This window comes from Salmo trutta, chromosome 17 (assembly GCF_901001165.1).
Source record: "Salmo trutta chromosome 17, fSalTru1.1, whole genome shotgun sequence".
NCBI classification, from domain to species: Eukaryota; Metazoa; Chordata; class Actinopteri; order Salmoniformes; family Salmonidae; genus Salmo; species Salmo trutta.
The window spans coordinates 10,362,998-10,376,284 of record NC_042973.1 but is presented as its reverse complement, the minus strand read 5'-3'; the positions used below and the strand labels follow the sequence as shown (position 1 = coordinate 10,376,284).

Sequence of the window (13,287 nt, the reverse complement as noted above, 5' to 3'; positions counted from 1 at the left end):
AAATCATTTCGAGAAAATATTATTTATATTTTATTCAGCTATTGTCAATTGTATTCTTCATACTATAAAATAATATAAAATAATGCCACGGAATTCTAAGCATATCTTGTCTGCTAAATGAATTAGTGTGGCCCACAGCCATATGGCATAGCCAGATCAGGACCTGCTAAATGAACTAGTGTGGCCCACAGCCATATGGCATAGCCAGATCAGGACCTGCTAAATGAACTAGTGTGGCCCACAGCCATATGGCATAGCCAGATCAGGACCTGCTAAATGAACTAGTGTGGCCCACAGCCATATGGCATAGCCAGATCAGGACCTGCTAAATGAACTAGTGTGGCCCACAGCCATATGGCATAGCCAGATCAGGACCTGCTAAATGAACTAGTGTGGCCCACAGCCATATGGCACAGCCAGATCAGGGTCTAACGTAAGGACAACTCAGAGTATGCAATTCTGTTATTCTACATTTTCTTCATATCATGCTTCTTTAGACCTGTCTAAAACAAATCATGGATTTATTGTGTTGGTGTAGGCTATATTACATGGATTTATTCAACTTATTAAAATGTAGATGTTCTAAAGGTCTGCATCAGTGGTTTGAAGGCTATGCGTGGAAACCAGGAGATGCTAAATGTGTTTATATTAATTAACGGTCAATTACCGTGAGACTGACAGTAATTTGCTTGACAATCACCGGCTGACGAAATGTCATGACCTCCACAGCCTTACTGAAGGACATCAGATTCAACCATCTTCAGGTCAAAATCAAGTCTAGCAGATTTGCCTTATTTTCAAAATTAGATCTCTGTAAGTTTTAGATACTGTGCTTTAAGACTTTATGACAGTTCTGACTGGACACGTACAACCTCCAGCACTACACTAGTTTCTCAATTTCTCTTGCAGTGGCTGCTCACAAGTGAGAACTGACAACTGTACAAGGCTCACCTTTGACCTTGAGGGAGGTGGACTCGGTGAGCAGGCCGGCTTGGAACGTGACTCTGCTATCCTGGGGGCGAAGCATTTTGATGGTGAGGCTGTGGATGGTGCCCATGTTTTGGATCCTGGTGACGGAGTTGGCGTTAAGACGGTTGTCGTTCAGGAGCCACTGCACATTGGCGACCACATAGTTGAGCTCACAGGTGAACGTGGCGTTGCTATCCTCCTCCACTTCTACGTGCTCCGGGTGCCTTATGATCTTTAGCCTTCGCACTGAAAAATATATATATAGCTCATATCCATGCTGTCAGGGTTGGTTTGTGGTAATATCTGCTGTTCAACACAGTGTAGATTAAACACAGCATACAGTACTTTGAAGGTATATAAAGACAAAAGCAAGCATGAAGCTGCAATTCATTTCCATGATTAAGCATCTGAACATTGAAGCTTTGTCTAAAAAAAACACTTGTATTCCTCTTTTATACATCATCCTCACCCTCCACAGTGACCTTAGCTGTGCTCTTTGACCCTCCAGCCATGCAGCTGTACTGGCCGGTGTCGGTCTCCTTGAGACCCTGGATGGTCAGCTCTGCCTGGCTCTTCTCCGTCCTCATGCTGTACTTGCTGGACGTCTGCAGGGCGGTGCGGCCCTTGTACCAGCGTACCACCCTGGGGGAGGGGGCAAATTGACAGCTCAGTGTGACCGAGCTGTTCTCTTTAGCCTCCACATCTGGCATGGGCTGGACCACCTTTAGAGGGCGCTCTGGGAAGATACAGAGATGGATAATGATATACAGTAATACTCTCCTGTACAAACCTCTAGCAATACAATGATCTAGCCCAGAGCCTGGAGGGTCACTGGGTTTCATTCCAACTTTCACTTAGTGATAATCAATGAACTACCTTACCCTTCACAGTGAGCTGTGCGGTGGAGCGGCTCTTCCCGGCGTTGAACTGCACTGGGCCTGTCATAGAGCTGTCTGTGCTGCTGAAGCAGAGGGTGTGCATGGTCCCTTCCTGGTCTATGCTAACTCTAGGCCCCTCCATCAGGACCTCTCCATCCAGGGTCCACTTGGGGGGTCTCACCGCCCGCAGGCTGATCTCCACCTGGAACAGGGCCTCCCTGGGCTCTGTCACCTCCAGGGACCTCAGTCCCCGCACTATGCTGATAGCCTGCTCTGCACGCATAGGGAGCACACACACTCCATCAGTATCTTCACGTCCAGAGAAACAGAGTAAATGGCAGAGAGAAAGTGTACACTCCAGGAAGGGAGTGAGATAGATAGTTGGATTACTTCATTGTGGATACAGTATATTTGGTTGAATGAGGTGTTTTGGTGATTCATCGATTGTAAGTAAGAGGGGTGGGGACCAGGGGCTGTTCTGGGGGGGGGGGGGGCAGTTCCCCTGTGACAACAATTTTGGACCCCCTTGTGGCCCCCCTAAATGTGGAGTATGAAATAATTTTTACATAACACATTTTTGCTATCGTTCTTTTTTTACATCCGTTATTAGACAGTGGCAACAATGATGATTATGAACATGGTCTTTTGCCTGCTAATGCCTGCAATGCAGTGAAGAAAACGATATGACAACAATAACGTCTAATGTAACTGGCCCCTCTAACAGTACAACTGGCCCCAGCTTGGCCTCCCCAGTTGAAATGGTCTAGAACCGCCACTGGTGGGGACACACTTTGTATGAAGATTTGCTTATAAACTGTTTATTAACATTTAATATTAGGAATATAAGTAACACTGGAACTGTTTATAATAAGTCAGAACTAAACACAATGAGTGTGAGCAGCTCACCCTCCACTAACAGCTGACAGGACGTCTTGTCATCACCAGCATCACAGGTGTAGGTGTCCTCATCAGATGAGGCCACGTCGTCGATGTGGAGCTGCCTGTAAATGTCATCGCTGATGATCTGGTGCTTCTGGCTGGGCTGGATCTCATTCCTGTTCTTGAACCACCTGACCTGGGCGTTGGCCCGCGACACTTGGCACTCCAGCAGGCCTTTGTGTTTGTACATAACAATCTTCACTCTCAGAGGCTTCACTATCTGCACAGGCAGCTCTGTGGAGACAGCAGTAACATTGAACGATTGTTTAGTGAACATTAATCAGAGAAGGTCACTTAGGCCAGATAGAGGTTTTTGAGTCACTGAGGAGCATTGATATTGTTGAATCTCAAATAGCTGTTGTTTACCTTTTACTGTGAGAATTGCATATGAGGAGACCCTGTCTGCAGTGAACTTGATCTCCCCAGCATTTGCTGGCCTTACAGACTTGAAGCACATGGTGTGAGTTTTACCTGTATTTAGATAGAAATACATGTTTCATCAGTAGTATCCTGACCTATAGACACATGTCCATGACTAGTCTCAGTTGTGTCCCATGCTCACCCTCATGTCTGATCTTGACGTTGTCTCCGTGTTTGATCCTGGTGTTGTCTCTATACCAGCGCCCGTCCACATTCTCATAGTTGACCTCGCATAGGAAGTTCACACTCTGCCTCTCAGTCACTTCCTCGTCCTCTAATTCCTTCACGATCTGGATGTCTCTGGCTGGCAGACAACCACAGGGAGACAGATAGACAAACAGATAGACAGTAGTGACAGACATTAGCTAGAGATCCAGTATGGGTTTTGATCTAAATACGTACTGATGTATCTGTGATCTGTACTGTGATTTATCTATAAATTGACGTTGTTTCTAGGCCAAGGCATTAGCCTGGATGTCAAGTTAGTGAGAAGATATCGAGCTAATGTAGACTTCCAAGCTATTACAGAATAATTAGACTGAAAGATGGTCATACAATTGTCCCTGTACTTTGCATTACTCCTCTGTTGTGTCCTGTCATAATGTTACCTATGACAATGAGTTGACCTGAGGTTTGAATACAGCTTTGGGCACCATCAGTCTGGAAGGAGAACAGGCCAGTGTCTCCTACGGTGACCCGGGTGAAGGTGAGAGTGTGTTTATTCCGATGGGTAGTGATGCGACAGGTGGGCTTGGACTTGAGCTTGACCCCGTCCTTGGTCCACGTGCCATCTATGTAGGACAGGTTGAGGGTCACCTCGAAGGAGCAACCCTCGCTCTCACACACCTCCACATCCTCCAGACCCTTCACCACCAGTAGCTGGGTCTGGCTCTCTGCAGACAGACGGTCAGAAAGTAAAACACACACACTTGTTGAAACCTTTTCATATTTATATAACGGGTCATTGAATATTGAATAAATTAGAAGGAAACACAAAGGTGAAGACAAGCAACTGAATAGAATGTGTGCCATGGAGTAGAGGTCTTACTTGCAGCAGCTAGTTTTCTCCCAGACCTATCTCCCATGGTCTGTCAGGAGGGATGGCCTCAGCAACTTCTGATTGGCTTTCCACTTGTCCTTATCCCTAGGTTGTCCCTAGGGCTAAAACTATACAGTTTGATACATCTTTTAAAACATGCTATAAGTCAAAAACATTTTCATGTTGACTTGTAAATAACACCTCCACTCTCTCATTCTCATTGACATGTTTTAAAATGGAGGACCAATGTGACCAGAATCCGAGAGCAACACTTTAATATGATTATACTTGGATGTGGCGTGGCTGGGCCTGTATAATGAAGTAATCTCTGACACCTCAATACTTGCCTGAGCTCAGTTTCACTGATATAGACTCAGCAGTCTGCCTGTAAAGTATGTGTGCTAGTAATGAGAAAAGAGGATCCATTAACCTCACAATGGGTTCCATCACGTGTCAAGCTCATTCTAAGGAGGGCCGAGTGTCTGCGGTTCTTCGCTCCTCCCTTGTATTTGATTGATGAATTAAGGTCGTTGATTAATAAGGAACTCCCCTCACCTGGTTGTCTAGATCTTAGTAAGGAACTCCCCTCACCTGGTTGTCTAGATCTTAGTAAGGAACGCCCCTCACCTGGTTGTCTAGGTCTTAGTAAAGAACTCCCCTCACCTGGTTGTCTAGATCTTAGTAAGGAACTCCCCTCACCTGGTTGTCTAGGTCTCAGTAAGGAACTCCCCTCACCTGGTTGTCTAGGTCTCAGTAAGGAACTCCTCTCACCTGGTTGCCTAGGTCTTAGTAAGGAACTCCCCTCACCTGGTTGTCTAGGTCTTAGTAAGGAACTCCTCTCACCTGGTTGTCTAGATCTTAGTAAGGAACTCCTCTCACCTGGTTGTCTAGATCTTAGTAAGGAACTACCCTCACCTGGTTGTCTAGGTCTTAGTAAGGAACTCCCCTCACCTGGTTGTCTAGGTCTTAGTAAGGAACTCCTCTCACCTGGTTGTCTAGATCTTAGTAAGGAACTCCCCTCACCTGGTTGTCTAGATCTTAGTAAGGAACTCCCCTCACCTGGTTGTCTAGGTCTTAGTAAGGAACTCCTCTCACCTGGTTGTCTAGATCTTAGTAAGGAACTCCCCTCACCTGGTTGTCTAGATCTTATTAAGGAACTCCCCTCACCTGGTTGTCTAGGTCTTAGTAAGGAACTCCCCTCACCTGGTTGTCTAGATCTTAGTAAGGAACTCCCCTCACCTGGTTGTCTAGGTCTTAATTGAAACAAAAAAACAAAAAAAAACAGTAGACACTAGGCCCTCCGTGGAATGAGTTTGACAAACAAGAGCTGTCAATCATAGAGCTAAGTGACACAACCCAATAGGAAAACCACAATAACATATAAATTTATTTAATCGAGGGGTTATTGAGGCTCCACCAACTACAGTGGCTTGCGAAAGTATTCACCCCCTTGGCATTTTTCCTATTTTGTAATGGGTTTCAGTCTGTGTTGTGTAGAGTAAAGACAGTCGTGTAGACGTAGAAAATAACAGGTATCAGTACCTCTCAACAGCATCTGCACCTTCTCCAATAGCAGAAGACACAGTGATGCATAGACATATACAAGTCTTTGTTCACAAGCACATGCAATGCATGTGGCACCACAATTTACATCCACTTTATAGTGGCTTGCGAAAGTAGTCACCACCGTTTTTCATATTATGTTGCCTTACTACCTGGAATGAAAATTGATTTTTGGGGGTTTGTTTCATTTGATTTACACAACATGCCTACCACTTTGAAGATGCAAAATATTTTTTATTGTAATACAAACAAAAAATAAGTTAAAAAAAATGATAACTTGAGCGTGCATAACTATTCACCCCCCAAAGTCAATACTTTGCAGAGCCACCTTTTGCAGCAATTACAGCTGCAAGTCTCTTGGGTTATGTCTCTATAAGCGTGGCACATCTAGCCACTGGGAGTTTTGCCCATTCTTCAAGGCAAAACTGCTCCACCTCCTTCAAGTTGGATGGGTTCTGCTGGAGTACAGCAATCTTTAAGTCATACCACAGATTCTCAATTGGATTGAGGTCTGGGCTTTGACTAGGCCATTCCAAGACATTTAAATGTTTCCCCTTAAACCACTCGAGTGTTGCTTTAGCAGTATGCTTAGGATCATTGTCGTGCTGGAAGGTGAACCTCTGTCCCAGTCTCAAATCTCTGAAGACTGAAACAGGTTTCCCTCAAGTATTTCCCTGTATTTAGCGCCATCCATCATTCCTTCAATTCTGACCAGTTTCCCAGTCCCTGATTATGAAAAACATCCCCACAGCATGATGCTGCCACCACCATGCTTCACTGTGGGGATGGTGTTCTCGGGGTGATGAGAGGTGTTGGGTTTGCGCCAGACATAGCGTTTTCCTTGATGGCCAAAAACCTACATTTTAGTCTAATCTGACCAGAGAACCTTCTTCCATATGTTTGGGGAGTCTCCCACATGCCTTTTGATGAACACCAAACGTGTTTGCTTATTTCTTTCTTTAAGCAATGGCTTTTTTTCTGGCCACCCCTCCATAAAGCCCAGCTCTGTGGAGTGTCCGGCTTAAAGTGGTTCTATGGACAGTTACTCCAATCTCCACTGTGGAGCTTTGCAGCTCCTTCAGGGTTATCTTTGGTCTCTTTGTTGCCTCTCTGATTAATGCCCTCCTTGCCTGGTCCATGAGTTTTGGTGGGCCCTCTCTTGGTTGTTTAATTGTGGTGCCATATTCTTTCAATTTTTTAATAATGGATTTAATGGGGCTCTGCGGGATGTTCAAAGTTTCGTATATATTTTTTTATAACCCAACCCTGATCTGTACTTATCCACAACTTTATCCCTGACCTGTTTGGAGAGCTCCTTGGTCTTCATGGTGTTCCTTGCTTGGTGGTGCCCCTTGCTTAGTGGTGTTGCTGACTCTGGGGCCTTTCAGAACAGGTGTATATATACTGAGATCATGTGACACTTAGATTGCACACAGGTGGACATTATTTAACTAATTATGTGACTTCTGAAGGTAATTGGTTGCACCAGATCTATGTAGGGGCTTCATAGCAAAGGGGGTGAATACATTTTTTTTTTTTTAAATGTAACAAACCATTTTTTACATTTCACTTCACTAATTTGGACTATTTTGTGTATGTTCATTACATGAAATCCCAATATAAATCCATTTAAAATACAGGTTGAAATGCAACAAAAAAACGCCAAGGGGGATGAATACTTTTGCAAGGCACTATAATGGGGCAATAAGGCAGTAAGTAATTCCAGGGGGGGTGGGCCACCTTCCATCTATGGCAGAACACCACCTCATCAAATGACCTGCCACGTCATATGGTGCTGTATGCTTAATACAGAAATACAGACACATTCTCAATCTCAGACAGCACTGTCTTACAGACCGTATGTAACGTCAACAAAACCCAATAAGGTTATCAACAAAAGGAGGACAGCCAAAGTCACTTCACATAATTTAGGTATTCAAACAGCTGTGAAGAGAGTATCTGATTAACCCTCATGCATCTCCCACCCGGGACTGCCATTTTCCATGGGAGGTGAGACTAATGTAAAAATCTAAACAACTAGATCACATTCACATTGACCAAATGGGCACTGTCTGTCGTTATTCAGTCTACTGTACTAAATGCTGGACGACATAGTAACAATCTGTCACTGCAGGAACTGAGAGCAGAACAGCAAATAGATTACAATGTCAAACAGCTTTAAAATTACACACACAAAAAATAATGTGAACACCTGTAACATCACAATTCTCAGAACTATGAGAATTATGTTCCCAAATCATTATCAATTTATTGATGCAAATAGGTAAGTGGCAGAAAAAAACAATATGGCAGTGATCTCTTGTAATACAATGACATATAAAAAAATATTCAAGTCACAAAGATAACTAGAACACCTGCTGTGGTGTACCCACCTTAAACCTGGTTAGCTGTATTCTGGGAAAATGTATTTCTTCTCACGCCCTCTCAGTATCCGAACTGAAATACCACTTTCAGCGGGACAAAAAAACAGACAAAAAATGCTGCCAAAAAATGTCAGTCTGTCATGAAAGGTATATCCAACTCTTGTCCTCTTTTTCCCCAAATCCCTCAAGATAACAACAAACGTTTGGCAGGGAGAGAGAATGCCCAGGTTGGAGGGCTAGCCTATCTGTCGATTCCCCCGGAGCAGCCAGTCAGCCAGCAGACCTCTCTCTCTTTTCTCTGCTTTGGTAAAGCCTAATGCTGAACAGCTGACATATCTCTCCTCTCACACTGTCCTCCAAAATAGACCAGTGTCATTATACACGCCACGATAGCCTTAGCTTTACTGCTGTGATGCAACTTCTTTCCAGCATCACTAGTGGGGTTAAAAAATGGTACACATGCTGGATGGTTTTCCCGTTTGTGCTTATGTCATATTGGATGGAGCCTCTCCTCTGACCAACAAATACATTGGATTTTGTACTTGTTTCTTGCAACTCTTTCAGAGGCGCAGGGAGCAGAAACCCAAGGAGAGCTAGCTTTGGCATGGTAAAGGCGAATGGGTATACCTCCGTTATAATACAAGTCAAATGATCTGCATTCATCAAAAGAAAAGCCCTCTTTCCTAAGTCTGCAGCCTAAATTACATGGATCGCCATTCTAATATGACCCACCCCAAACACCAAATCCCTTTCCTGCCAGTGTCTCCACTCCATGACTGATGTGGTTCACTCCATGACTGATGTGGTTCACTCCATGACTGATGTGGTTCACTCCATGACTGATGTAGTTCACTCCATGACTGATGTAGTTCACTCCATGACTGATGTAGTTCACTCCATGACTGATGTGGTTCACTCCATGTCTGATGTAGTTCACTCCATGACTGATGTAGTTCACTCCATGACTGATGTGGTTCACTCCATGACTGATGTGGTTCACTCCATGACTGATGGAGTTCACTCCATGACTGATGTGGTTCACTCCATGTCTGATGTAGTTCACTCCATGACTGATGTGGTTCACTCCATGTCTGATGTGGTTCACTCCATGTCTGATGTAGTTCACTCCATGTCTGACGTAGTTCACTCCATGACTGATGTAGTTCACTCCATGACTGATGTAGTTCACTCCATGACTGATGTAGTTCACTCCATGACTGATGTAGTTCACTCCATGACTGATGTAGTTCACTCCATGACTGATGTAGTTCACTCCATGACTGATGTAGTTCATTCACACTCTGTGTTTGCATTGCTGACCCATATCTGTCATTCTTCCCAGAAGCATAGGTTAGAGGGATCAAGCCTGGAAGACCCATGGGAAGTTGCCACGGCAGCCACAGTTGAAAGGTCACGAGAGATTACATTTTATTAAGCTCCCATTTCAATGGGCTATCACTCGTTAGCTCAATTTTCCTCCTGCATAACTGGTCTTCATTCTCCTGTGAGGTGTGTATTGTCACTGAGAACACTGCCATTGGAGTGTCTATGGCCTAGTCATTGAGAGGATAAATCTGTAAATATTGTATCCCCCAGTAACACCACGTTAGGTAAAAACTTCCCAATGACCTCTGAATAGCGGGATGGATGGCTCAGGGTGATACAGGGTGCTAAACATAAAATGCTTAAAATATAACAGTGGAATCAAGCATCGCAAATATACCATCTACTTAGATGACAAAGAGCTGGATGAGTCCCGCCCACACTTCTCCATCACACACCTAACTCCTCCCACTACTCCCATCCCTACCCGGTATGGCAAACATGTCTGAATAACATTGTAAGTTTGACAATCCATGTGGTGTTTATCTGTGGGGTTCCCTAGTCCAGAAGTCTGGACAAAGCAAGCCCTATCTCTTTAGTGTTGTTTTTTCCCTCACGTTGATGGACAGTGCCATGTGTCCCAGAGCCCCTCCCAGTCCAGTGAAACTCTACCTACAGGATAATCTCCATGTCATCCAGGCATTGTAGGAAAACAGCCCCCAACTTGACCTGTCTGCATCAGAGAGTATTCTGATATATCACTCTCAGTACTTTCTATGTCACAACAGTATATTATGACAGGTTATTTATTTTATTTTACCTTTATTTAACTAGGCAAGTCAGTTAAGAACAAATTCTTATTTTCAATGACGGCCTAGGAGCAGTGGGTTAAATGTCTTGTTCAGGGGCAGAACGACAGACAAATGTCATTCTGACAAATTATGTCACCTGATATTATAACAGATTATGACAAGTTACGTCAGCTGTTATGACATATTATGACATAGCTATAACAAGGTATGTCAGCTGTTATGACATGGTTATGACCTTGTCATAAAGTGTTATGACACTGGGTGTCAAGTAAAGTGTTATCCAATTTTCTGATAAAACAATGAAACAATCTTCTGGGAGATATTGATCTCTGTCTGTGGAGTGATAGAGAGAAAGGCTACCCTGTCCCTTTAAAGAGTGATCCATTGAAGCGGGATCTAGTTCCTGGCTAACAGCTGATGAGCTGATTGACACTGGAGCAACTGATTGTGAAGAGGTGTATTAATAAATCACCTGACTCCCCCAGGACACATTCAAAATAAGCTTGTGGATAGGCCTACACAATACAACAGGTTGATACATTTCAGCTAAGCTGACCTCCCCCTCTGTTCCTATGATATGTCAAACCAAAATGTCACACAAATGTTAGCTTTTATTCTCAATGTCAGCTTTTTGGGAAAGTAAGAATAATCGAAGCGATCTACAGTAGACGTAATTGCTTTTTATTTAAGATAATTTAATTTGATGGTTTTCCTTCAGTAAATGCAAACATTTGCTTTTAATAGGAATACAGAGACAGAGAATACAATAGAATTGAATAACCTTCATTTTCAGATTCTAAGATCTCAAGGATATAGTTTACTGGAAATTAAAAATGTATTATGAAACTTGACTTAATAAAAGGGACATTTAAAAAATGTTCAACTTCATATTCATCATCATCGGTGTGCATTGTGATTTTAACCAATTAGGAGTAGTCATTGCCTACTAACTGTCTACTAATTGGTTGACAATCTTTTTTTACTACAAAACATAGAAATGCACCCTTTTCACATATGTTGATGTTGGGATGGTGCTGGAGATTATGAGTACGAAGTTGAACATTTTTTAAATGTCCCTTTAATTTTCTGATTTGTTCCCATTCCAAAACACATCTGAGACTTGTTAATCAGTCTGTGTAATTGACAGGAGAGATGATCAGAGGGGCAGAGTTTTTAACACCATCATTAAAACAGGGGCTAAAGTATGGATAGAGTTTCTCAGTGAATGTGCAGCCAGTGAAAGAGTAGATATGAGACCTGGCCTCTACATCGTAGAAGGAGACTTGACCCTCCTCATAATCCACAAACACCCCCACCTTCTGGGGCTTCTCTCTCAGGGATAGCAAGACACGGGGGTCACCAAGAGCCTTGTACTCGTTTCCATTCCTCAGCCACACAGCCCAGTATCCATTCTTAGGGCTCAGTGTAATCGGACCCTTCCTGTTGATGGACTCACTGGCTACTCCTAAATCCCACTCAATCTTCCCATTGACTGTCACCTCATAATAAAATCTCCCTGACGAGAAGCCATCCTTTCCTAGGACATTAACAACTCTTTCAAACCTCTCTGGGTTGTCAGGAAGATTTCTTTGTGTGTCTTCAGAGAGGATAAGTTCAGGATGTGCTGTATCAGGATCCAGAGTTATATTCACTTCATACTGCTGCATCCTCTTCATCCTCTTCAGTTTGACTTCAGGTAGCTTCTCCATCTCTTTATTCAGTGTTTCGTCCAGCTGAAACACAGCTCTCATCAAGGTCCCCACACACAGATCACTGTGAACACTGAGCTCAGACCAGTCCTGGGTGTGTGGAGGGGTGCACAGGGATGGGAAGCTCTGTAGGAGGTGGAGGTGGTCCTCAGTGTGTGAGAGCTGCTCCAGGTCAGTGCTTCTCCCCTTTAGCTCAGTGATTTCCTGCTCCAGATCTTTAATGATCCCTTCAGCCTGCCTCTCTGCTGCTTTCTGCTTCTCCTCAAGCACCTCAATGAGCTCAGCCTGACTTCTCTCAATGGAGCGAACCAGATCAGTGAAGACCTGTACACTGTCTGATATCTCTCTCTCTGCCTCTCTCATGCTGAGATCTACTGAGTGTTTGATCTCCTGAACCTTCTGTAGTCGTTCCTGGATCATCTGCTGCACTTCTGCCTCAGTTTTCCCCAGTTTAACCTTCCTCTCTCCACACTCTTCCTCTAGAGGGACAGTATTATGAGCCTTGTGGTCTGTCTCAGTGCAGAATTGACAAACAAACGTCTGGTCACTCCTACAGAACCGTTCCAGAGGTCTCTCGTGCTTCTTACACATCCTGTCTTCCAGGTTCTCAACAGGGTCAATCAACTTGTGTTTCCTTAACGCCGGGACTCTCTGATGAGGCTCCAGGTGAGTCTCACAGTAAGAGGCTAGGCACACTAAGCAGGATTTCAGGGCCTTGAACTTCCTCCCAGTGCAGACTTCACAGGATACTTCTCCCGGTATGGCAGGGGACTCATTTTTAACTATGGTCTTTATTTTTAAATTCTCTACAACTTCTCTCAATGTTGTGTTGATGTGAAGCTCAGGTCTCCTGTTGAATGTCTTGTTACACATTGGACACTGGCAGAGGTCAGCGCTATCCCAATACCTGCTGATACAGGCCTTGCAGAAGTTGTGTCCACGTGAAGTGGTGACTGGCTCAGTGAAGACGTCCAAACAGATAGAGCACAGTAACGGATCTTCAGACAGGAGACTGCTCGGGGTGGCCATATCTAGACAGAGACCAAAGGTGAAACTATGAAACATTTAATGTGTTCAGTCAATTCTTGATAGTTTAAACTTTCAAGTTATGAGACAAATACAAGTTTAACCAACCTTAAAACATGGTTTTAGCAGTTTTACAATTGTGATGGATTTCCTATCATCGGATTGTTCTTGATCACAAATATTATCAGCTTTAATTTAGTCAATTTGACATAAATACAGTAGTAG

The 13,287-nt window shown here is 43.7% G+C and overlaps 2 protein-coding genes across 2 annotated transcripts in view; both read right to left on the bottom strand.

Moving 5' to 3' along the window:
- The window catches only part of LOC115151253 (obscurin), a 55,978-nt gene extending 47,431 nt beyond the window's left edge, over positions 1 to 8,547 (bottom strand). The window contains exons 1-9 of the mRNA XM_029695210.1: positions 8,202 to 8,547; positions 4,255 to 4,373; positions 3,815 to 4,099; positions 3,349 to 3,510; positions 3,153 to 3,257; positions 2,754 to 3,020; positions 1,851 to 2,120; positions 1,439 to 1,705; positions 952 to 1,215 (exon numbers count right to left, since the gene is read on the bottom strand). Of these exons, the coding sequence (XP_029551070.1) occupies positions 952 to 1,215; positions 1,439 to 1,705; positions 1,851 to 2,120; positions 2,754 to 3,020; positions 3,153 to 3,257; positions 3,349 to 3,510; positions 3,815 to 4,099; positions 4,255 to 4,291 (1,657 nt within the window). The 5' untranslated portion in view covers positions 4,292 to 4,373; positions 8,202 to 8,547. The remainder of the gene's footprint in view (positions 1 to 951; positions 1,216 to 1,438; positions 1,706 to 1,850; positions 2,121 to 2,753; positions 3,021 to 3,152; positions 3,258 to 3,348; positions 3,511 to 3,814; positions 4,100 to 4,254; positions 4,374 to 8,201) is intronic.
- A 2,442-nt stretch (positions 8,548 to 10,989) lies between these two features.
- LOC115151289 (zinc-binding protein A33-like) lies at positions 10,990 to 13,065 on the bottom strand. The gene has a single exon (XM_029695232.1). The coding sequence runs from the start codon at positions 13,063 to 13,065 to the stop codon at positions 11,455 to 11,457; it is 1,611 nt and encodes a 536-aa protein (XP_029551092.1). The 3' UTR covers positions 10,990 to 11,454.
- Positions 13,066 to 13,287: the final 222 nt, after the last annotated feature.